The sequence below is a fragment of the Dendrobates tinctorius genome, unplaced genomic scaffold (genome assembly GCF_039654945.1).
Source record: "Dendrobates tinctorius isolate UK_male_01 unplaced genomic scaffold, ASM3965494v1 ptg000120l, whole genome shotgun sequence".
Taxonomy (NCBI): domain Eukaryota; kingdom Metazoa; phylum Chordata; class Amphibia; order Anura; family Dendrobatidae; genus Dendrobates; species Dendrobates tinctorius.
In genome coordinates this window covers 38,191,943-38,218,765 of record NW_027361788.1, presented here as the reverse complement: position 1 = coordinate 38,218,765, position 26,823 = coordinate 38,191,943, and the positions used below count along the sequence as shown (strand labels likewise).

The window sequence follows — 26,823 nt, the reverse complement described above, 5'->3', positions numbered from 1 at the left end:
TTCACACCTTCAGGAACCTTAAAGAGCCCTACCAGCTATTTCCCCATGATTCCGGCCCAAAACATGACTCCTCCACCTCCTTGCTGACGTTGCAGCCTTGTTGGGACATAGTGGCCATCCACAAACCATCCACTACTCCATCCATCTTGACCATCCAGGGTTGCTCGACACTCATCAGTAAACAAGACTGTATGAAAATTAGTCTTCATGTATGTCTGGGCCCACTGCTACCATTTCTGCTTGTGAACACTGTTTAGGGGTGGCTGAGTAGTAGGTTTATGCACCACAGCAAGCCTTTGAAGGATCCTACACCTTGAGGTTCGAGGGACTCCAGAGGCACCAGCAGCTTTAAATATCTGTTTGCTGGTTTGTAATGGCTTTTTAGCAGCCGCTCTCTTAATCCGATGAACTTGCCTGGCAGAAACCTTCCTCATTCTGCCTTTATCAGCACAAACATGTCTGTGCTCAGAATCAACCACAAATCTCTTAACAGTACGATGATCACGTTTAAATTTTTGGGAAATATCTAATGGTTTCATCTCTTGACCAAGGCATTGCACTATTTGATGCTTTTCAGCAGCAGAGAGATCCTTTTTCTTTCCTAAATTCCTTGAAACCTGTGCCCTGCTTAATAATGTGGAACATCATTCTTAAGTAGTTTTCCTTTAATTGGGCTCATCTGGTAAACTAATTATCACAGGCATTTGAGATTGATTTCTGTGATCCAAAGAGCCCTGATACACAATACCATCTATGAGTTTATTTGAAAAACAAAAAAATACATCTTTATGACACTTAAATCCAATTTGCAAAATAATTTGGAACACAGTGTATATAGAATCATTACAAATAGAGTGATGTATTTCAAGTGTTTAGTTCTGTTAATGTTGATGATTATGGCTTACAACCAATGAAAACCCAAGTGTCATTATCTCAGTTAATTAGAATACTTTATAACACCAGCTTGAAAAATTATTTTAAAATCCCAAATGTTGGCCTACTGAAATGTATGTTCAGTAAATGCACTCAATACTTAGGGCCCCTTATGCATCAAATACTGCATCAATTTGGCGTGGCGTGGAGGTGATGAGCCTGCCGCACTGCTGAGGTGGAGGGAAGCATGAAGTGCTCTAAAATTTACTTGTAGATGGCTGCGCTGACTTTGGTCTTGGTAAAACACAGTGGACCTACACCAGCAGATGACATGGCTCCCCAAACCATCACTGATTGTGGAAACTTCACACTAGACCTCAAACAGCTTGGATTGTGTGCCTCTGCACTCTTCCTCCAGACTCTTGTACCTTTATTTACAAATGAAATGCAAAATTTACTTTCATCTGAAAACAACACCTTTTTCTACCACACTTTTTCCTTCCACTCAACCATTAATATGCTTGGATACAGCACTCTGTGAACAGCCATCTTCTTTAGCAATGAACTTTTGTGGCTTACCCTCCTTGTGGAGTGTGTCAGTGACTGCCTTCTGGACATCTGTCAAGTCAGCGTCTTCCCCATGATTGTGGAGCCTACTGAAACAGACTAATGGACCTTTTTAAATGCTTAGGAAGCCTTTGCAGGTGTTTTGTGTTAATTATTCTAATTTACTGAGATAGTGACTGTTGGGTTTTCATTGACTGTAAGCCATAATCATCAACATTAACAGAAATAAACTCTTGAAATAGATCACTCTGTTTGTAACGACTCTATAATATGAGTTTCACTTTTTGTGTTGAAGAACTGAAATAAATTAACTTTTTGATATTCTAATTTAGAGAGAAGCACTTGTAGTTGTCCAACCTCTAGTCTTTCTGTATTGTATTTTTTTCTATTTGGATGTTCTACATTTTGTAAAATAATTTTTTGTATCCCTTTTTAAGTAGACTTTCCGTTCATGATCACTAGATGGCACATTTGTTAAAGCTAAATTTGTTGTTTAGTTACTGTCCATCACTTGTTGTGTACTATCTTTTTGAGTAACCAAGAATTGTGAGACCCTCTGGTAAACCCATTAGCTGAACAGGTTTGCGCAGTTCATTTGCAATTTTCTTTTGGATTGTGGACAGCAAAGATTGGTATCAATTTGTAAAATGATATTCAGCGTACTCAGCCACTCCCAGTTGCTGTTTATTAGGCTGAGTTCACACCTTGCATTTTTTTCGCGTTTCCGCGGCGGTTTTAACCGCGCGATTTTGGAGCGAAAACGCGAAAAATAAGCATTCCATACATTCCTATGGGATTCCGCAATGCTGTGCTAATGCTGCGGTTTTTACCGCGGCGGAATCACTTCGCAGTAAAAACCGCAGCATGCTCATTAATTTTGCGGAATCGCAGCGATCCCGCACCCATAGGAATGCATTGTTCCGCTTACTTCCCGCATGTGGCTGTGCACACCATGCGGAAAGTAAGCAGAACATTTGCGGATGGTACCCACGATCTGGAGGAGAGGAGACTGTCCTCCGGGCTTTGGGTACCATATCCCTGTAAAAAATAGAATGTAAAATAAAAAATATTGTTATTCTCACCTTCCGACGTCCCGCGCAGGCTTTCCGCCTCTCTCCACGCTCTCTTTCCCAGTAATCCTTTGCGAAAATGCCCGCGATGGCGTCCGTTCTCGCGGGATCGCGAAGTCTCGAATAACCACGAGACGTTGCGATCCCGCGAGAACGTACGTCATCGCGAGCATTTTCGCAAAGGATTACTGGGAATGGCTGCGCGGGACGTCGGAAGGTAAGTATAACACTATTTTTTATTTTTTTTTTTTACATTTTATCTTTTACTCTTGATGCCGCATAAGCAGCCTCAGTAGTAAAAAGTTGGTCACACTTGTCAAACACTATGTTTGACGAGTGTGACCAACCTGTCAATCAGTTCTCCAAGCGATACTACAGATCGTTTGGAAAACGCTAGCATTTTGCAAGTTAATTACGCTTGCAAAATGCTAGTTTTTCCGTGGGAAAATCGCGGGAATTTAAAATGCGATTTTCCCGCGGAATGGAATTCCGGAATTCTCGCTGTAATTTCCGCGAGAGTTCCGGTACGTGTGAACTTAGTGTTAGCAATGTTTCAGTTGGCCTACCTATTTTATCTCTTGTAGGCATAAAATGTTTTTGTTTATCTTATTTTTGTTATTCACATTAGATAGAAAAATATATTGCAATCATGCATGCGTTGGTAAAATTTAATGCAGTTTTCCCCCTTCTATATCAAATGGAAATGTGATCATAGCCAGGGTAAATTTACAGGTACATTTCCATGCGAAAAAACATCTGCATGTGGAGGAGATATGCTCACATTTGCATGGATAATTTGCTGCATTTCTTTCCCCTATGGACCTACACTTGTAGTTTTTACATTTGGGGCATTTATGAGACGGTATCGATTTTGTGACTACAGTACAATGGTCATTTATCCACTTAAAGAGAGTCTGTCACTTCACCACATTTTAACTATCTCAACTATTAATATGGGCATACAGGTTAAAGTCATACATGTACAGTGGGTATGGAAAGTATTCCGACCCTTTTAAATTTTTCACTCTTTATTTGATTGCATCAATTTGGTAAATTGAAAAAAAGTTCATTTTTTTCTCATTATTGTACTTTGCACTCCATCTTGACTGAAAAAAACAGAAATGTAGATTTTTTTGCAAATTTATTAAAAAAGAAAAAGTGAAATATCACATGGTCGTAAGTATTCAGACCCTTTGCTCAGACACTCATATTTAATTCACATGCTTTCCATTTCCTTGTGATCCTCCTTGAGATGGTTCTACTCCTTCATTGGAGTCCAGCTGTGTTTAATTAAACTGATAGGACTTGATTTATAAAGGCACACACCTGTCTATATTAAGACCTCACAGCTCTCAGTGCATGTCAGACCAAATGAGAATCATGAGGTCAAAGGAACTGGCAAAGGAGCTCAGAGACAGAATTGTGGCAAGTAGAGTAGGACTGCCCCATATGAGAATGCCTTGGCGTGGTGGCTCAAAGAATTTATCAATTGTTTGCTAAATGTCTCATTTTGAAATACAGTTAGAAATCAATATGTTAATATGCACGTTTTGTATTGCGTTCTGACCATAGGCAGCGCTGGCTTCTCCATCTTTTTTTATTTCACATCTGGGCAAAGTTACATAAGAATTTCTGCTGTACTCAAGGTTCCTAAGAGCACAGTGACCTCCATAATCCTTAAATGGAAGAAATTTGGGACCATCAGAAGTCTTCTTATATCTGGCCGTCCAGCCAAACTGAGCAATCGTGGGAGATGAACCTTGGTGAGAGAGGAAAAGAAGAACCCCAAAATTACTGTGGCTGAGCTCCACAGATTCAGTAGGGAGATGGGAGAAAGTTCCACAAAGTCAACTATCAGTGCAGCCATCCATCAGTCAGGTGTTTATGGCAGAGTGGCCTGATGGAAGCCTCTCCTCAGTGCAAGACATATGAAAACCTGCATAGTTTGCTAAAAAAACACACGAAGGACTCCTAAACTATGAGAAATAAGATTCTCCGGTCTGATGAGACGAAGATAGAACTTCTTGGTGATAATTCTAAGTGGTATGTGAGGAGAAAACCAGGCACTGCTCAATTACCTGCCCAATACAATCCCAACAGTGAAACATGGTGGTGGCAGCATCATGCTATGGGGGTGTTTTTCAGCTGCAGGGACAGGACGACTGGTTGCAATTGAAAGAAACATGAATGTGGCCAAGTACAGAGATATCCTGGATGAAAACCTCTTCCAGAGTGCTCAGGACCTCCGACTTGGCCAAAGGTTCACCTTCCAACAAGACAATGATCTTAATCACACAGCTAAAATAGCAAAGGAGTGGCTTCAGAACAACTATCTATGTGACCATTCTTGACTGGCCCAGCCAGAGCCCTGACCTAAATCCAATTTAGCATCTCTGGAGACATCTGAAAATGGCTTTCTAACAATGTTCACCTTCCAAGCTGAGGGAACTGGAGAGAATCTGCAAGGAACATTGGCAGAGGATCCCCAAATCCAGGTGTGATAAACTTGATGCATCATTCCCAAGAAGACTCATGGCTGTACTAGCTCAAAAGGGTGCTTCTACTCAATACTGAGCTAAGGGTCTGAATACTCATGAACATGTGATATTTCAGTTTTTCTTTTTTAATAAATTTGCAAACATTTCTACATTTCTGTTTTTTTTGTCAGTCGAGATGAAGTGCAGAGTGTACATTAATGAGAAAAAAAAGAACTTTTTTGAATTTACCAATGGCTGCAATGAAACAAAGTGTGAAAAATTTAAAGGGTTCTGAATACTTTCCGTACCCACTGTATGTCCCATATTAGATGCCTTGTTGTTGAGAAATCCGCTTTTATTCGTTTATGCAAATTATTTGTTTCAGGCTATGGGGATGACTCTGCCCGGAAGATAACTCTGCCTCTGCACGCCATTATCCTATGTGTCACCTCCTACGGCTTCAATCTGTCCCTGTGACGTTGGGTACTTGTCCAGAAGTCTCGCGCCTGCATCTCCTGGAGTTTATCTTCAATATTCCGCCCTCCTATGGGCATAGGTGTCATGTTGCGAGTCACTGGTACTTCCGCTCCCAGTGTTCCCCAGCACACAGAAACCTTGCACTACATGAGTGCCAGTGACTTGCCAGTGTCATGATACCAGTGCTGGGTGACCGGCACTTCTGGGGTTAATGTTCTGATCGCAGTGCAGACTCTCACCTGCACACCTGGGACCTATTATGGTGGCCTCTCATTGGTTCTGGGGAGGCTTCTTATAGCCTCAGGAAGCTCCCATCCCCCGTCAGTTATACTTTCGCCCTTGGCATTGTGTGGTGACCCCTGAGTGTGTTAGTGCTGTGTTCTGGTTGCTTGATTCTCTGTGTATGACTCGGTCTGTTCTCTGGATATCGTTTTGGATTCTGCCTGGTACCTTCTATGTCCGTTTGGTTTTTGACCTCTGCTTGGCCCTGACTGTCCGTTCTGTCTCATCCCTGGTACTGTATTGATATCTTGTGTATGACCTTTGGCTTTGTCTGACCTTCCGTCTGTTTATCCCTCCTGTACCTCGCTTGCCTGTATTGTGCCTGACTTCTGCTTTGCCCGACTCTGAGTTTTCTTCCTCCTCTGAAAGCAAGACGCTAAGCCCCGCCCCCTTGCAGTCACATGACCGTTCACATGACCGTAGGTCCTGTGCCTGCTTTCTAAACTTCTACAATCAGGTCCCGTGCATCGTTATTGTCTGGCTGTTCTTGTCCCCAGGGGTCCCTACGGTGCGGGTGAGTCCCTGCTTAGCACAGGCTGTACGCCGGCGATGTCAGGACCCTGACAGCCAGCACCTGCACAGTTGGAACATGAATCTTATGTCCATAAGAGGTAGGAACACTGAAGAGGACTGCGAGATTTCTGGACGAGCACCCAACGTCACAGGGACAGTGTCGCTGTGGGAGGTGACACATAGGATAATGAACTGCAGAGGCAGAGTCATTTTCCAAGCAACATCCTCCCCATAGTATCCAGCAGCTGCTCTGTGTTCTTGCATTTCAGCTGCCATAAATTGCACACACATTGCTGCAATGGCTATACATATTATAGAAGAGAACGGTTTGTCTCCTATGTGGCCAGCTCCACAGAGGTGTTTTTAAGAATTAAAGTTTTGTCTGTAAAGATTTTTTTCAGGCTGATGTCTAATTAACTAAAATCGAATACATGAAAAATTCCCTTTTATCGTATCACAGCGGTGTCTATACCATTTCCTACATGTAAAGGTTAAATTCAAGATATACAGATTCTTGATTCACTCCTCTTCTCCATCCTTCATTATCATTATTAAAGCGTCATTTCTGACTGAATCCGATAGTGTGTTTTCCCACTTGACACCAGACGAACGTAATGAGTCGTTCATGTAGAAACTTGAATTGGGACGTTGTGTTTTGTGGAGCACAGGGCAGGAATGTTTTTGTGTCCCATTTAGGAATCATTATCATCTGTTTGGGAGAACTGAGTAATGAGTTGCACAAGATTGTTTGCTTGAGTTTTATTTTGATACAAGACAGATATTTTGGCGGACTGACCCTTCTAATCACAGTGTGGATAGATGACAAGATGATGCATTGTTTGACTCTTCTCCCGTCCCCCGCACTGTTTTTTTAAATTCTTTTATTTACATACAGGCAAATTTTTGCATTTGAATGTTTTACTGGTTTCCATTATGCCATCCAAATTTTTATACTGTAGGTCTGATGTGTTGCATTGTAAGGGTATGTGTCCACGTTCAAGTTTTAACGCAGTGTATTTATGCAGTGTCAACACCGCAGCGGCCAAATGTTACATCATAGTGGATGGGATTTCTAGAAATCCCATGTCTATTGTGCACCTGCAAGTAACCCCGGAAACTGATAAGCGGCGTGTCTTTCAGATCTACAGCATGTTAATTACTCTTGCGGAGACATAAGTCTCCGCAACAGATATTCCCCAATACTCTTGCGGAGACATAAGTCTCCGCAACAGATATTCCCCAATACAGTGTATTGGATGTGGATGTGGTAAAACGCTGGTAGACATATTTAAGGGGTAAGACCGTCTTTCGCCATCATTTTTACAAGCTGGGGTAGTGTCCAGTATTCAGGCTCGGTCTGGAGCCAAACACAGGAGGCCTTCTTCCTCCCAACATACAGACCATGTGGCAAACAGCCATCATTATATAGGCTGTTAACCACACCCAGTTGAGGTATGTGGGTAGTTAGACCCACCCATCTCACAGCTACCCATAACCTGATAACAGGTGCACCAAATGAACCTCTTAGTGCTTTCTTGCACTAGAGAAAATACTCCGGGTTACATCACACAGAGAAGCTATCTCTGCGACACACACCTCCCATCAACTTTGCGACCATTAGCCACACTACATACCTCCCCTCTCTGCTTAAAGCAGTAGGGCTTGGCACTTTCTACTACCAGACAACCATGTAACTTCCCTGCTCTATGCTCTACATGGAAGATGAAATCTTGTAGGGCTAAGGACCATCAGTTGACCTTAATATTTTTTCCTTGGTTTCCCTTATTCATCTGAGTGGGACATGGTCGGACACCAGTCTAAACTTACTTCCTACCAGATAGTACCGTAATGTGTCCTCTACGACCGAATAATTCCTCTCACATGAGGATAGCTTCCTACTCAGGCAGAGAACAGGGTTCCCGTCCCCGTATATCTCCTGGAAAAGGACTGCTCCTAAACCGACATCTGAGGCATCCGTTTGGAGTATAAACTCTTTCTTAAAGTTGGGGGCCACCAGAACCAGTTGTTTACAAAGAGTCCCTTTCATTTTTTGTAAGGCTGTCTCTGCCTCTTCAGACAATTTGACCATTACCGATTTTGTCCACCTTAAGGAGGTCATTCAGGGGCGCTGCCATCATGGCGAAGATGGGGATGAACCTACTGTAGTTTCCCACAATCCCCAGGAAGGCTCTAACTTGTTTTTTTGACAGCGTTCTTGGCTATGTTTGAATTGCCTCTACTTTACTGATTTGGGGTTTGATTTCGCCTCTACCCACTACAAATCCCAGGTATTTGACCTTTTCTTTCCCCAAGGCACATTTCTTCAGGTTTATTGAAAACCCTGCCTTCCTTGGAGCATAAACACCCCCCCCCCCAGACCTTTTCCAGATGACTCTCCCAGTCCAGACTGAAGAAAATATCGTCCAGGTATGCCACTTATGGGGTGCAAGGATTCTGTCCATAGCTCTCCGGGTCCCCTGCAGTCCAAACGGAATCCGGACATAATGGAAACAACCGTCTGGCGTAGAAAATTCTGTCTTCTCCTTGGCTTCCTGTACCATGGCGTTCTGCCAATATCCCTTCGTCAAATCCAAGGTGGTTATGTACGTGGCAGGCCCAAGTCTCTCGATTAGCTCATCGATGCTTTGCATGGGATATGTGTCGAACTTGGAGAGCTCATTCAATTTCCAATAGTCGTTGCAGAACCCCTCTATTCACCATCGGGCCTTGAGGCCAGGACAATCGGGCTTGATCAACCACTCTTGGATTTCTCAATGACCCCGAGTTTTAACATACGCTTCACCTCCGTGGAGATAATTTCTCGACGGGCCTCCAGAATTCGATATGGCTTTATGTTTACTGCACATGTGGCTCCATCAGAGCTTCGTGTTCTACGACTCTAGTGCACCCTGGTAATTCCGAAAACAGGTCCCTGTTCTTCTGAAGCAACTCCAAGCACTGCTGTTTCTTGCCCTTTGACAGCATCTCCGCTATGGTGACACGTCCAACCTCCCTTCTGGCTGGTCCAACAAGTACGGAGTTTCAGCTGGCTCCTTGTCTTACCATTGCTTGATGAGGTTGACATGGTAGACCTGATATGGTTTCCGTCTTCCTGGTTGATGAATCTTATAATTTACATCACCAAGCTTCTCCACCACCTCATATGGCCCTTGCCATTATGCCATGAACTTGCTCTCCACAGTAGGAATTAGCACAAGACCTCAGTCTCACGTATAGAACTGCCTCACTCCAGTTGACTGGTTGTAGACCCTGGCCTGAGCTTTGTGTACCTGGAGGAGATGTCCTTTTACGATGGGCATCACTTTCGCAATACTCTGCTGCATCAGTGCTACATGCTCAATGACGCTTCTGTGGGGTGGGACTTCGGCTTCCGAGGTTTCCTTGGCGATATCCAATAGACCTCATGGATGTTGGCCATACAAATGTTGGAATGGTGAGATCCCCGTAGAGACCTGTGGAACCTCACAGATGAAGAACAACAGATACGGTAAGAGACAGTCCCAGTCTCTACCGTCCTTTTCTGTGGCTTTCCTCAGCATGCTCTTCAGTGTTTTATTAAACCTTTCAACAGGGCTATCTGTCTGAGGATGGTACACTGAAGTCCTCAGCTGGGAGACTTGCAGGACCTTGCATACCTACCTTATCACCTTACTCATAAATGGTTTTCCCTGGTCAGTCAGGATCTCCTTTTGGTAAACCTGTCTGGGAAAAGACATGCACCAATTCTCGGGCTGTACTCTTTGCGAAGGAATTTCTCAGGGGCAATTGCTTCAGAATAGTGTGTAGCATAGTCCAGGATGACCAATATGTATTGATGCCCACGAGCAGATTTTACCAGGGGACCGACCAAGTCTATAGCAATTCTCTTGAGCGGCACTTCAATAATGGGCCATGGCATGAGGGGTGTTGTGAATTCACTTTCTGGCCTACCTATGGTTACTAGTGAAGGTAGTGGAGCTCTTTCCAGGCTCCCTCTGGTGGTTACTAGAGGTAACGGAGCTGATCTAGTTAACAGAGGCCTGCCACCTGATAATGAGGAGGATGACTGGAGATCTGGAGTTTCTGACTGGATTTAAGACAGCCGATTCCCTCTATCCATGCTGGTGATTTTTCCTGCCTCCTGAGGTCTTAGTTTCCAGCTCACTCCCTGCATGCTCAGCTAAGTGTTCTTTTGCTATTGTTCACATTTGATCTGGTGTTCTCTATTTCAGTGTGTTCAGCCAGCTCCGGCTGGGGCTGTGCTGAATTTCCATCCTTATGTTACTGCTTGTGCCAGTTTGTTTTTGTCCTTTATTAGATTGGCCTCTTTTTGCTCTGCTTTCAGAATATACCAGAGTGCTGATATAGTGGGGCAACGTCAAGTGACTTCAATATTTTTCTATCAGACGTGTGGGGCATTTTTTGCAGGTTTTTTTGCGTGATTGCAGACAGTGTCTTTCCTTTCCTGTCCTGTCTATTTAGTGTGGGCCCCATCATTTTCTCAGTCTATTTTCCTACCTGCGTTTGTGTTTTCATCTTGTCTCACTGACAATATATGTTTGGGGGCTATCTATTCCTTTGGGGTCTGCTCTGGGGCAGTTTAGATTTCCCCTTTCTTGCTTTAGGCTTATTTAGTTCTCCGGCTGTGTCAAGGCGTCTAGGATCATCGTAGGTACGCTCCACGGCTACTGCTAGTTGTGTGGATAGGATCAGGGGTCTGCAATCCGCTTAGTTACCAACCTCTCTGGTTTTCTGTGGCTTAGCTTGGTCTTGCTTTCCTCCTAGGTGACCCAATCATTACAGAGGGGACTCCAAAAGTGAGAGATGGGGGCAGTTAACTGACACGTAAGGCAGGAAATGCAATAGATTAATATTTCCTGGTGAAACTTGGGCCAATAGAACTTATGCACGATCCGTTTCTGCATTTTTTCCACCCCTAGATGTCTGTAGGGGCTGTAGTGCAGTGGGGTTGTTGCAGTATGACAGGCGGTGACCACAGAAAAGTTCAAAACAAATGTCTTTTAATGTCCAAAGAAACCTTACAACTTGAACTAAAAGATGTCCTCCGGATCGCAGCTGGGAAAACAAGACCGTCTGAGACCGGTTGTCGTGGGCGACTACACCGCCGTGTAAGCTGCGGTGCCAGGCCTTTTGGCTCCACTTGGCTCGTGTTGATTCACACAGGCTGAGCCTCTGCACGCTTGTAAACCAAAACTGACACACCCAACCCTCTGCTGCTGGATTTTTGCAAGCATCCTGTGGCCGTAGGCCACTTGGAAGACCTGGCCGTAGGCCACTTCGGTGCGCAACCTGGGAGACACATAGCGACCCTCGCATGTAACACCGGTCACTGCCTCACAGGGCCCGGCACTATTAACTGTTCCACCAGCTCCATCACTTTCTTGACCCAATACAACTCCCCACTCATCATAAAATAGGGAAATCTTGTGTCAACCCCGGGCTTCTGTGCAACCCCATTAATGACAGTGACATTTTTAAAGGCTTCTTTCAGAGTTGGGTCCCTATTTTGGGCAGACCTAAAATTCTCACTGGCCTATAATAATAGGGTGCAACAAGTCCCAAACAGCGCCGACCTCATGAGACACGGTACCGTGGCTCATTTCATTGTCCACTCTTAACCATAGGGTACTCCTTAGTATCACCATATATACACCGAACGCTGACTTTTTTTCCCGGGGCCAGTTGGAGAGGATGGGTGGCCCTCACAAGGGTCACTAAACTCCCGGAGTCTAGCAGTGCAGTTACCTTCCTCTCGCTCACCTTCACGGGACACGCTTGGGTCCCCTCGCTGCGGGGGCAGTTCACACTGCAGGCCGGATACGCATAATATGAACATCGGCGTCCTATGGTGCAGTTCATCTGCACCGGGGTCAGGGGCAATGGGCAGCTATATAGCCTAGGCCATGGCACCTCCAGCAAACATCACCTGTTGGGACCTTGGGCCCTACCTCCCCCGCCACTTTGGGCCTTGGACGCCCCACCTACTTTTGGCTCTCTGCCCCCTGTTGGGACCCCCAGTATGGTGTGGGCTTCCTTCCTACTCCATACTGAAGTGCTCTAAAATTTCCTGGTAGACGGCTGCACTGACTCTGGTTTTGATAAAACGCAGTGGACCTACACCAGCAGATGACGTAGCTCCCCAAACCATTACTGATTGTGGAATCTTCACACTAGACCTCAATGAGCTTGGATTGTGTGCCTCTCTACTTTTCCTCTGGACTTTGGGACCTTGTTTTCCAATTGAAATGCAAAATTTGCTTTCATCTGAAAACAGCACTTTGGACCACTGAGCAACAGTCCAGATCTTTTTCTCCTTGGCCCAGGTAAGACGCTTCTGGCGTTGTCTATTGGTCATGAGTGGTTTGACACACAGAATGCGACACTTGTAGCCCATGTCCTGGATACATCTGTGTGTGGTGGCTCTTGAAGCAATTACTTCAGCAGCATTCCACTCCTTGTGAATCTCCCCCAAAGTTTTGAATGACTTTTTTTTACAATCTTTTCAAGGCTGCGTTTATCCCGGTTGCTTGTGAAGCTTTTTCTACCACACTTTTTCTTTCCACTCAACTTTCCATTAATATGCTTTGATACAGCCCTCTGTGAACAACCAACTTCTTTAGAAATGACCTTTTGTGGCTTACCCTTTTTGTGGATTGTGTCAGTGACTGCCTTCTGGAGCATCTGTCAAGTCAGCAGTCTTCCCCATGATTGTGGAGCCTACTGAAACAGACTAAAGAACCTTTTTAAATGCTTAGGAAGCCTTTGCAGGTGTTTTTTTTGTTAATTATTCTAATTTACTGAGATATTGACTTTTGGTTTTTCATTGGCTGTAAGCCATAATCATAAGCATTAGCAGAAATAAACACTTAAAATAGATGACTCTGTTCGTAATGACTCTATATGAGTTTGTGTGCAGCTGCAGACACTGACAGCTTGGGGCCCCTGTGCATGAAATGGGTCTGGGCTCCCTTTCGTTAGTGGTACGCTGCTTATGATGAGGACAATCTGGTCATGGGACCCTTGGAGCCTCAGGCTACGAGCAACAAGCCAGATTTCCCTCATTATTACTGCCCTGCAAGCCCCAGGCCATACATTGAAATCATAGGACCTTATAGAAAAAGTTCTATTTGGGCCTCCACTCACCTTTAAAAAAAAATAAAAAAATACATATTTATATTTTTTCACTGAGTTAGGGACATATAATACTGTATGTTTCATATATATATATATATATATCCATTAGCGTGCGGATCTGCTGGTCCCAGCACAGTCAGTCTTGCAGTAAGGTGGCAACTAGTGTTGGCTGTCAGTGAATAGAACACTGCAGACACGACTGACACACTAGTTGACACATGACAGCATGTGTGCAAAGTGCCTTCTCGTGCGTGGTTACATGATAACTGCTGGAACCGAGAAGGGTGCTTCTACTACTACTACTACTATTCTACTAATAAATTTGCAAAAATTTCTACATTTCTGTTTTTGTTTTTTTTCGGTCAAGATGGGGTGCAGAGTATACATTAATGAGAAAAAAATGAACTTTTTTGAATTTACCAAATGGCCGCAATGAAACAGAGTGAAAAATTTAAAGGGGTCCGAATACTTTCCGTACCCACTGTAGATTCACATACATTCACATATACATACACACATACATATACTGTACACACGCATACATATGTACACACTTATACATACACTGCTCAAAAAATTAAAGGGAACACGCAAATAACACATCCTAGATCTAAATGAATGAAATATTCTCATTGAATACTTTGTTCTGTACAAAGTTGAATGTGCTGTCAACATAATTACACAAAAATCATCAATGGAAATCAAATTTTTGAGTCAATGGAGGCCTGGATTTAGAGACACCCCAAAATGAAAGTGGAAACAAGTCAAAATGAAAATCAAAACAAGACAAAATTAAAGTGGAAACAAGTAAAACTGATGCTCAGTATTGTGTGTGGCCTCCACGTGCCTGTATGACCTCCCTAAAACGCCTGGGCATGCTCCTGATGAGGTTGCGGAGGTTCTCCTGAGGGATCTCCCAGACCTGGACTAAAGCATCCGTCAACTCCTGGACAGTCTGTGTTGCAATGTGACGTTGGTGGATGGAGCGAGACATGATGTCCCAGATGTGCTCAGTCGCATTCAGGTCTGGGGAACGGGCAGGCCATTCCATAGCTTCAATGTCTTCATCTTGCAGGAACTGCTGACACACTCCAGCCACATGAGGTCTGGCATTGTCCTGCATTAGGAGGAACCCATTGCCCACCACACCAGTATATGGTCTCACAAGGGGTCTGAGGAACTCCTCTCAGTACCTAATGGCACTCAGGCTACCTCTGGTGAGCACATGGATGGCTGTGTGGCCCTCCGAAGAAATGCCATCCCACACCATTACTGACGCACTGCCAAACCGGTCATGCTGAAGGATGTTACAGGCAGCAGGTTCACACTCCGCAAATGTGACAGACGTGGAGAGCGATCTGCTGCCTGCAACATCATTCAGCATGACCGGTTTGGCACTGGGTCTGTAATGGTGTGGGGTGGCATTTCTTTGGAGGGCCTCACAGCCCCTCTCACTTCCACCCTCAATCTTGTCTCAGTGGCCCCATTGCGGCTGCATACTGTGCCGCTATGGGCAGTATGCCCCTGCCTGCAGGGGCACCCCTCCACCTTCGGTCCCCAGTGCAGTTTCACAGGCTGCATCGGCGGTATGTCCGCCTGTGTGTATATATAATATATGTTATACATGAGTGTTGAGTACCTTTCTTAATGCAATATCTTATTTGTCTTGTAGCGATCCAAAGTTACAGCTTGTAGTAAAGTTCACTGCAGGTTTATAGTACAGGTTTTTATTGGAAACAGTCAACAAACTTGTGTAATGCATAGGACAGTACACATTTCCTACATCATGTAAATTATTTTAATTAGCAAGTATTATTGGGACTTTTTAACTTGGATGCTCCTGAATTTTTAATTCATCTCTGGACTATTTTACCGGCTATAACTCTCGATCAGTACTAAATTGGTAATGCTGTGTATATACGAGGGGCGATCCAAAAGTAATGATAATCAATAATAAACACAATGAATATAGTCAAATTTTTTTTTTTTTCTACATAGTCTCCTAACAAGTCTATACATTTAGTCCATCTGTTTTCTAAACTTAGAATGCCCTTCGAAAAAAATTCTTGATCTTGACCCTCAAAAAACTCCCCAACAGCGGTTATCACGTCGCTATTGTCGTCAAATTTCTTGCCCCGGAGGTGTTCCTTGAGCCGAGGAAAGAGAAAGAAGTCACTGGGGGCTAGATCTGGCGAATAGGGGGGGTGTTCCACCAGTTCAAAGCCCGTTTCTTGAATGGTAGCCATGGCAACTGCAGCTTTGTGAGCCGGTGCGTTATCTTGGTGAAACAGCACTCCAGCCCGCAGTTTGCCGCGCCTTTTCTCCTTGATAGCCTCCCGCAATCTTCTTATTTGTTCTGCGTAGTAGGAGCCCGTAATAGTGGCTCCCTTCTCCAAATAGTCCACCATAATAATTCCTTCAGCGTCCCAAAAAACGGACGCCATAACCTTCCCTGCTGAGCTTGACACTTTGAATTTTTTCGGCGTCGGTTCGTCGGCTCGTTTCCTTGTCATCGATAGTTGTTTAGTTTCGGGATCAAAGTGGTGGATCCAGGTCTCATCCATGGTCAAAAAACGTGACAAAAAATTCTCCTTGTCTGCTTGGAACTTTTCGAGATTTGCTATTGAAATGTCAACTCGTTTCTTCTTTTGCTTGTCGGTTAACATTTTTGGCACCCAACGCACGGAGACCTTTCTCATATGCAATTCTTTTGCAAGGATTCTTTGAATACTGCCATATGAGATCCCTGTGACCTCAGCTACATGCCTGATAGTCACTCTTCGATCTGCCAACACAACTTCCTCAACTTTTTTCACGTTGTCTTCATTGAGGGACGTGGATGGGCGTCCTTCGCGATGTTCATCTTCCGTCGATGTTCTTCCCAGCTTAAATTCCTTGGCCCAGCGTGTAACTGTGGAATATGGAGGAGAAGAGTCCCCCAATGTTTTCACCAAGTTGCTGTGTATGTCTTTGGTAGACATTTTTTTCAAGCAGAGGTATTTGATGACACCTCTGAGCTCGTTTTTTTCCATTTTGATGTTCACTCCTTGGCAGTTCATATTCAAATGAATGTAGCTCCCAGGAATCGTGGCCTATTTAAGTGATTTTCCTGGACTAGTGGGTACCTAAGAGAGAAGAAAACATTTTATTTTAATTTCTGTGTGCAATAGAAATAACCGATTATCATTACTTTTGGATCGCCCCTCGTACTGTTGATTTGGACACTTTTGGGGAAGTCTTTTTTACTTAAATGCATGTATTTTTGGCTTATAATTTTTGTAATTTGATTACAAATTTTGCATCATTTGCCGTTTATTGGTAAATTATTGCTCTGCCTCTTGCTGGCTGCAAAATTAGTTAACTGAGAACCTGTCAATGAGCTCCTTCTGATGAGAGAATTTATAAGTCTTATCTTACTTTGTCAGAGCACATCACCTCACTTCAGGAGTATTGAAGAACAAACAAAGAGTAATAAACTCTTGTCAGAACAGACTCACTGATTTTCTGTTAACTCGTTCTGCAGCAAGCAATAGGCAGGTGCAACAACCCCCCATTTTGCAGTTCTATTGGATACCTATTGGTTCTGTTAGGAAACCGCTGCTTACAAGCTATCTGTACTTTTGCAAACTTTTTAGTTATTTATTTAAAACAGCTAAAATAAAAGATCAACTTTGCAAACAGTCATGAATAATAAAAAAAAATTCTCTTTTGGAGAATCTCTACAATAGAGAACACAGGTGCAGTCGGCCAAGTGTTCCTGTGCATTGCGGAGTCGAGGGAGAAAGCTAAGGTATCTAATATGTATGTGGGTCTTTATAGATTGATGTTCTTCATGGGAGGGAAAATCACTGGCCAAGTTATTGCCTTCACTGGGGTCTAAATTCAGCGCTGGCATACAGGAGAGGCATCTCTTTGTCATAGAGACCAGATTTTTCATTAACTGATGATTTGTTTTTCTTTTTCTGCGCAGGTCAGCCTGGATTGTCACAGGCCTTCAACAGCTGAGGCTGAGCTGATCTCCTAGCACCCCGTGGGGGAGTTATGTATAAGAGAAATGGCCTTATGGCCAGTGTGACAGTCACCTCCCCGACTCCTGAGGTACGGGTTCATATTTATCTAGGCATGTTGTTCTTCCATGTGAAAACATTCATACAAGCTTGCTTTGGCATTTGAATGAGCAAAATACTGCCAGCCGAAACGCAAAACTAAAATGATTTATGAGCTGTATTTATGTTTTCAAGTGCCATGGGTAGTATTACTTTATTAATAATGTGCAGTATTTATGGCTGTTTACACACATCTCATTTAAGCATTTATTTCCCATGAAACGTGGACTATTTTCCGCTGCGGCCTCTCGATGTTTCACAGCTTTTTGTTATTAAGGGAAATATAAAGTCAGCGGTCTATCATTCTTGCTCCATCCAATATTCCTTTACATGTGCGAGTAACATGTTTTTTTCTAATGATGTCTAAACTGGTTTATCTAATTGCTTCTTGATATCATGAAAATATTATACCGCGAAAAAGCATTTGGAAGTTCTATAACTACCATTCATTTCAGGGTAGACTGGCCATGCATTTGACAGGGGCCTCCTCTGAAAGAATACCTAAGCTTATTTATAAATAATTATTTTAAGTTGTAGTTCCTGTTTAGCACTGTTCATTCTTGGGGGTCTGAGTTCTGAGACCTCCACCACCAATCACTCTAACCAAGGGGTAGAAGCAATAAGTGGAGCTGTGGCCAAAAATTTTGAGATTGACACAAATTTGTTTTTTTTTCCATTTGCTCCTTCATCGTTTTTAGATCTTTTAATCAGGTGTTCTTAGGCTTACTGAAGTATAATGAGAACCGTTGCATAAAGGTTTTTAAGTTTTATTAACAAATACATGAAGTTTCTGCAAAGACTCAATATTTCCAATGTTGATTCTTGTGTATCCAGATTTATACCCTTTGACATGGCAGGTGGATATCCGCTTCTGGGCCAAATCCTGACTGATGACCGCCTATTCTTACCTAAATAGTGAATGGTTTTTATCACAATTTCTGTGATTTTTTTTTGAGGATTGACCACAGGGGGATATTCCTGGCCATAGACCCAACATTTCAATGTGTTGTTCACTGAACCACTGTCACGGGGGCTTAGTTCAACTAAGGCTGAAATACCCGGGGCCCCTGTGGTGTCCCTTTACTAGGGGAAACCCTGTCTGACCCTCAACCCAGGGTTTTTGCTGAAGGTGCAAATGCCTGAGCCTCCGACCTTTCCTTATCTCCTGCTCAGCCCTGCACTTAACCCTCCACCCGCCACCCAGTGAGAAGTCACCACCAAAGCTCCCACACAAATAATGACAGACAGGGAGAACTTAAACTGCACTGCGCCGCACACACACAGGAATAAACAGTAATGTGAACAGGGCACAACTAAACACAAATATGGGAAGGAGAAAGGATAACGATGGATCATACGACACCAGATATGAATCTCTCTCTCTTGAACACCTCCACTCCAGACCGGAACCACTTGGTATGAAACACAAGCTATAATCGGCGACGCCCATAGGCCAGCATGACTATTTAAAGACCGTGGGCGTGACTAACCATCCAACCTGGTCTCCAGCAGGATTAACCCCCGAGAGCCTGAAGATCAGGCCGGCGCCACTGAGGCTATAGTGGCTGGAGGTGGAACTACCTCTGCCTGCCGGATGCTGTGGTGTGAACAGCGTCCGACATGACAGTACCCCGTCTTCTACGAGGGACCCCAGGGCCCTCAAGACTCATAGGACCCGGCTTTTCCGGATGACGACGGTGAAAAGAACTGACCAGCCGATCCGCATGTATGTCTGAGGCTGGAACCCAAGACCTCTCCTCTGGACCATACCACCGCCAGTGCACCAAATACTGAAGAGTACGGCGTACTACTCGAGAGTCCACTACCTTGGCGACCTCGAACTCTAACTCGCCATCCACCATGACTGGAGGTGGCATCGGCGTCGTGTCCACCAAGCCTACCACCTTTTTCAATAAAGCCCTGTGAAACACGTTGTGTATCTTGTACACCGCGGGAAGTTCCAACCGATAAGCTACTGGGTTAATGATGGCAGAAATCCTAAAAGGCCCAATAAACCTTGGACCCAGTTTTAAAGAAGGGATTTTGAGTTTTATGTTCTTCGTAGCTAACCACACCCATTCACCCACACACAGGTCCGGACCTGGCACGCGTCTACTGTCAGCCACCCGTTTGTACCTGGCACTCATGCTCAACAAACGCTGTTTCACCCGCCTCCAGACTGATGACAATTGGGCTCCTAGCTGATCCTCCTCCGGGACACCCCCGGAGTCACCCTGACGTAAGGTACAAAACTGAGGATGTTGACCGTACACACAAAAGAATGGAGACTCTCCTGATGACTCTTGGCGGTGATTATTTAATGCGAATTCGGCCAGAGGAAGGAAAGTAGACCACTCCTCCTGGTTGTCGGACACAAAGCATCGTAAATACTGTTCTAGATTTTGGTTCATGCGCTCAGTTTGTCCATTAGACTGTGGATGAAACGCCGATGAATGTGACAACTTGATCCCCAACCTTGAGCAAAAAGCTTTCCAAAACCTCGCCACAAATTGCGTACCCCTATCAGATACTATGTCAGACGGTACTCCGTGGAGTCTGACCACCTCCTTCACAAATACCTGAGCCAACGTCTTAGCATTGGGCAAAGAGGACAACGCCACAAAATGCGCCATCTTTGAAAAACGGTCAACCACCACCAGGATGACCGTGTTCCCTGCCGAGGCTGGCAAGTCAGTGATAAAATCCATGGAGATTTCTGTCCATGGCCTATTGGGTACCCCCAGAGGCTGTAGCGTGCCAGCAGGACGGGTTCGGGGTGACTTAGCCCTAGCGCACGTGATGCAAGCTGCCACGTACGAGACCACGTCCTGCCGGATTTTGGGCCACCAGAAACGACGCGATACCAGCTCTAAGGTGCCCTTCACCCCTGGGTGACCAGCCAGTACCGAATCGTGGTGTTCCTTCAACACCTTAGGCCGAAGATGCAGGGGTACAAATGATTTGTTGGCGGGAAGTCCTGGTGGTACCTCCTCTTGGGCCTCGGCAATCTCCGCCTCTACCTCAGTCGTGAGAGCCGAGACCACTACCCCTTTCTGGAGGATGGGTACCGGCTCTTCCCGAGGTTCTCCCCCCGGAAAACACCTAGACAAAGCATCCGCCTTGGTGTTTTTAGCCCCGGGACGGTACGTCACAAGAAAATTGAAACGAGTAAAAAACAATGCCCAGCGAGCCTGCCTAGGAGACAGACGCTTGGCCGACTCCAGGTAGAGCAGATTCTTATGGTCGGTGATAACTGTGACCTGGTGAGCCGCCCCCTCCAAGAAGTGTCGCCATTCCTCAAAAGCCAGTTTGATGGCCAACAACTCCCTGTTGCCGATATCATAGTTCCGTTCGGCCGGCGACAACTTCTTGGAGAAGTAGGCGCATGGATGCATCTCGCTCAAGGACGAGCCTTGAGACAGTACTGCCCCCACTCCCACCTCCGACGCATCAACCTCTACCACAAAAGGTTTAGACACGTCTGGTTGCACCAGAATGGGGGCTGAAGCAAAACTATTCTTCAGACGCTCAAATGCACGTATAGCCACCTCAGGCCAGTTCGCCAGATCGGCACCCTTTTTTGTCATGTCCGTGAGCGGTTTGGCGACAGTCGAAAAGTGTTTTATAAATTTCCTATAATAATTCGCAAACCCAAGGAACCGCTGGAGTGCTTTCAGACTCTCCGGCCTCTCCCATTGCAACACCGCTTGCACCTTAGCGGTGTCCATTTTAAAACCAGCTGCGGACACAATATATCCCAAAAAGGGCAACTCCTGGACAAAAAATAAACATTTTTCCAGCTTAGCATAGAGCTGGTTCTCCCGGAGCAACTGTAACACCTGCCTAACATGCTGCAAATGAGTGTCCCGATCGCTAGAATAAATGAGGATATCATCCAGGTATACAATCACAAATCTCCCCAGGACATGAGCAAAGACATCATTAATAAAATGTTGGAAAACGGCAGGCGCGGTGGTCAACCCAAACGGCATAACCAGACTCTCAAAATGACCCTCAGGAGTGTTAAACGCCGTCTTCCACTCATCCCCCTGACGGACCCTTATGAGGTTATACGCCCCCCTGAGGTCCAGCTTGGAAAACCATTTTGCCCCCGCTACCTGGTTGAACAAATCCGGGATCAACGGCATTGGGTAGGGATCACGGATAGTAATCTGGTTTAACTCTCGGAAATCCAGACACGGGCGTAACCCCCCATCTTTCTTCTTAATGAAGAAAAACCCCGCGGCTACAGGCGAGGACGAAGGCCGGATGTGACCTTTGCTCAGACTCTCCGCGATGTAGTCTTTCAGAGCTTGTCTCTCAGGACCAGAAATATTAAACATCCTGGCCTTAGGTAATTTGGCCCTGGGTTTTAACCTAATAGCACAGTCATAGGCTCTATGTGGAGGCAGTTCTGAGCAACCCTTCTCAGAGAAAACATCCGCGAAATCCTGCAAAGCCTCCGGCAGGCTGGGCGTCACGGCGGACACACATGTGGCCAAGCAATTGTCTTGGCAGAAACCACTCCATTGTACTATGTCCTGAGTTTTCCAATCAATTACCGGGTTGTGCCTGGACAGCCATGGAAAACCCAGGACCATTTGAGCTGGGAGATTACGGAGGACCCTACATGTAACCGACTCAGAATGTAGGACCCCAATGTGGAGTTTCACCTCTGCCACAAACTCAGTAATCTCCCCTTGAGGGAGGGGAACAGCATTAATGGTCACCACCTGTATGGGGTGAGGAAGTTTTTCGATCTTAAACCCGGCGGTGTGTGCAAACTCCTCATCTATGAGATTGGTGGCGGAACCGCTATCCACAAACACTGATATAGGTAGCTCTCTGCCGGCGACAATAACCTTGGCAGGGAGCATACATTGAGATACCATCATGGAGGATATGCATACGCTCAGTTGGGTCTCCTCCATACCCTCTGAGCTTAACAGTTTTCCGCCGGTGTGACCCTCTTAGGTAGTACCGGGCAAACGTTAACAATATGACCTCCTTTACCACAGTAGAAACATGCTCCGGACTTCCGGACTCCCGGAGCGCGAGGCTGAACCTGTGCCACACCAGCAATCTGCATAGGTTCAGGGGACTCATCTACTTCAACCACACCTGCACCTCTGTTTTCCCCCAGAGGTAGCGTCTCCTGTGCCCCCTGACGAAAACGGCGATCAATACGTATCACCAAACTCATGGCAGACTCCAATGATGCCGGAGTCTCATACATCAGGAGGGCTTGTTTCACCCTCCCTGATACCCCATGAATAAACTGGCTCCGCAGTGCTGGGTCATTCCACTGTGTGTCTACAGCCCAGAGGCGAAATTCCGAACAATAGTCTTCTGCCAAGCGCTCACCCTGGCGGAGGGCGCGGATTTTAGATTCCGCTAGAGCCAGTCGGTCAGGGTCATCGTAAATGAGCCCGAGGGCAGAAAAAACATTATCGACTGAATGAAATGTAGCAGAGTCAGGTGGTAAGGAAAATGCCCATGCTTGGGGGTCACCACTCAGTAATGACAACACCAGCCCTACTCGCTGGGCCTCATTACCTGAGGATATTGGCCGCATGCGGAAGTATAATTTGCAGGCCTCCCGAAATACGACAAATTTGCTGCGATCGCCTGAAAATCGTTCTGGCAGCGGAAACTTCGGCTCTGCACCGATACCTGCAGATGCCGTTTGCACCTTTGCTACTACCAGGCCCTGCTGCTGAACTGCCCCATTCAACTCGGAGACCTGTATGGACAGCGCCGCCAACTGGCGGGTTATGGAATCTAATGGATCCATGGACTCCTGAAAAAATGTGGGCCGATTATAATGTCACGGGGGCTTAGTTCAACTAAGGCTGAAATACCCGGGGCCCCTGTGGTGTCCCTTTACTAGGGGAAACCCTGTCTGACCCTCAACCCAGGGTTTTTGCTGAAGGTGCAAATGCCTGAGCCTCCGACCTTTCCTTATCTCCTGCTCAGCCCTGCACTTAACCCTCCACCCGCCACCCAGTGAGAAGTCACCACCAAAGCTCCCACACAAATAATGACAGACAGGGAGAACTTAAACTGCACTGCGCCGCACACACACAGGAATAAACAGTAATGTGAACAGGGCACAACTAAACACAAATATGGGAAGGAGAAAGGATAACGACGGATCATACGACACCAGATATGAATCTCTCTCTCTTGAACACCTCCACTCGAGACCGGAACCACTTGGTATGAAACACAAGCTATAATCGGCGACGCCCATAGGCCAGCATGACTATTTAAAGACCGTGGGCGTGACTAACCATCCAACCTGGTCTCCAGCAGGATTAACCCCCGAGAGCCTGAAGATCAGGCCGGCGCCACTGAGGCTATAGTGGCTGGAGGTGGAACTACCTCTGCCTGCCGGATGCTGTGGTGTGAACAGCGTCCGACATGACAACCACTTGACTATCACTTTGATTTTATGACATGGTAGAAAAAGCATTGTTCATCACCAAATTGCTCCTAGATGGATGAGAGAAGTTGCTCTTGAAGGATGTTTAGATCTCATTCATTATTCATTTCAGTGTTCTTAGGCAAAATTGTGATTGAGCCCCCTGCATGGATGAAAAGCAACTGTTTTACTGTTTATAGTAGTGCTCATCTTTTTATCTATAGATGATCATTCTACCAAATCACTTAAACAGTTTGAAGGGTGCTTCATCAGAGAATATAACTGTACCCCAGTCCTCTGCAGTCCAATCCTTGTACTTCCTGTAATTTTGTCTCATAAAATTGTCTTCAGACTGTTTGAGCCATCTGGAAGAATAATTTTCCAAAGAGGAGAAGATTATTGCTGCCATAAGTTCTGTGCCTGCCAACAGTTGATCATCATCAGATCAGAGTCTTTGCATAAACAACTGATTTAACCCCTTAACGACCGCCGATGCATCTTTTAACGGCGGTAGTTAAGGGTACTTAAACCACAGCGCCGTCAATTAACGGTGCTGTGATAAAAGTGTATAGCGACCACCAGAGTCGGATTTTCTCTGGGGTCTCGGCTGATGGGGGTAGCCGAGACCCTAAAGAACATGATTAACCGTATATCAGCAACCGCAAAAAAAAGTCCGATGTGCCATTTAATTTCTCTCTCCTCTGATGTGATCGCACATCAGAGGAGAGAGAAATAGGGTTTGTGATCAACTCCCCCGGTACCTCCCGGTGGTCCTCGGCCCGCGTGCTTATCCTCATGGGCACCGCCATCTTCTTCCAGGAAAAAAATGGCGGGCGCAAGCGCAGTACGTGCGCCGAGATCTGCCAGCCGGAACCCGGTAACAATAGGAAGGTTTTTCCTATTGGTTCATTTTGGTCACTGTGATAGACCCTATCACAGTGATCAAAATTAAAAAAAATAGTAAATAAACCCCCCTTTATCACCCACTTAGTTAGTGAAAAATAACAAAATAAAGAAAATATATTTATTTTCATTTTTCCATTAGGGTTATAATTAGGGTTAGGGTTAGGTTTGGGGTTAGTGTTGTGCTGGGGTTAGGGTTGGAATTGAGGGGTTTCTACTGTTTAGGCACATCAGGGGATCTCCAAATGCGACATGGTGCCACCATTGATACCAGCCAATTTTGCATTCTAAAAGTCAAACGGTGCTCCCTCCCTTCCGAGCCCCGAAGTGTGCCCAAACAGTGGTTTACCCCAACATATGGGGGACAAATTGCACAACAACATTGGGGGTCTAATTTCTCCTGTTACCCGTTGGAAAATAAAAAATTCGGGGCTAAAAAAATCATTTTATCCTGAGTGCGCTGATACCCCATATGTGGGGGAGAAACACTGTTTGGGCACACGGCAGGGCTCGGAAGGGAAAGAGCGCCGTTTGACATTTTCAACCTAAAATTGGCTGATATTGAAATCGGACGCCATGTTCCGTTTGCACAGCCTATGATGTGCCTAAACAGTGGAAACCCCCCACAAATGACCCCATTTTGGATACTAGATCCACTTAAGGAACTCATCTAGATGTGTGGTGAGCACTTTGAACCCCCAAGAGCTTCACAGAAGTTTATAACGCCCAGGCGTAAAAATAAAAAATCATATTTTTTCCACAAACATGATCGTTTAGTCCCCAATTTATTTTCCCAAGGGTATCAGGAGAAATTAGACCCTAAAAGTTGTCCAATTTGTCCTGAGTGCGCTAATACCCCATATGTGGGGGAGAAACACTGGGCACACGTCAGGGCTCGAAAGGGAAGTAATGACGTTTTGGAATGCAGACTTTGATGGAATGGTCTGCGGGCGTCATGTTCCGTTTGCAGAGCCCCTGATGTACCTAAACAGTGGAAACCAGGGCTGTGGAGTCGGTAAGCCAAACCTGCGACTCCGACTCCTCAATTTCCCTTACACCGACTCCGACTCCGACTCCACGACTCCGACTCCGACTCCCACACATATTGTTTATATTTAAGTGAAAAATTTATTGTAGTACAATGTGAACCTCAGACATTTAATCATTTTTATGATCCAATAATCAAGATATTTAGATAGAACAGAATATATATTGGTGTACTACCCGGTTTTCATTCTTTTTGGTACAGATAAGATATGGATAGACAGATATGGATAAATGGATAGATAGAGCAGATTTCTAATCTGCTTTTGCTATTGAGTAACATTATCTATGAGCTCAAAAACCTTTCAGGTGATGCAGTTTTTTAAAAAGATGATCAACTTTTGCAGCTGAAAAACGTATCCTCAAAAAACACAGGAAAAACGCTGTGTGTGAATGTAGCCTTAGATCAGGAATATAACAGCCATTTATAGGACATTTCATAACTTTCCCAAACTCCTATGAAAAAATATTCAGCACATCCTGCATTGAATTACTGTACCCAATTTATTATATATTTTAGGAGTCGGAGTCGGTCCATTTTATACCGACTCCGACTCCACCAAAATGAGCACCGACTCCACGACTCCGACTCCGACTCCACAGCCCTGGTGGAAACCCCCCACAAGAGATCTCATTTTGGAAACTAGACCCCCTAAGGAACTTATCTAGATGTGTGGTGAGCACTTTGAACCTCCCAAGTGTTTCGCTAAAGCTTATAATGCCCGGGCGTGAAAAAAAAATATTAATTTTTCTTTCCACAAAAATGATCTCTTAGTCCCCAATTTGTTATTTTCCCAAGAGTATCAGGAGAAATTGGACCCCAAAGGTTGTTGTCCAATTTGTCCTGAGTGCGCTGATACCCCATATGTGGGGGAGAAACACTGTTTGGGCACACGGCAGGGCTCGGAAGGGAAAGAGCGCCGTTTGACATT

General features: G+C 45.1%; 1 protein-coding gene across 9 annotated transcripts in view; it reads left to right on the top strand.

The window, feature by feature from the left end:
* RALGPS1 (Ral GEF with PH domain and SH3 binding motif 1) overlaps window positions 1-26,823 on the top strand; it is a 1,264,350-nt gene that overhangs the window by 222,372 nt on the left and 1,015,155 nt on the right. For all 9 annotated transcript variants that reach the window (XM_073541171.1, XM_073541175.1, XM_073541174.1 and 6 more), the window contains one exon: window positions 17,385-17,512. In XM_073541171.1, the coding sequence (XP_073397272.1) occupies window positions 17,456-17,512 (57 nt within the window). In that variant the 5' untranslated portion in view covers window positions 17,385-17,455. The remainder of the gene's footprint in view (window positions 1-17,384; window positions 17,513-26,823) is intronic.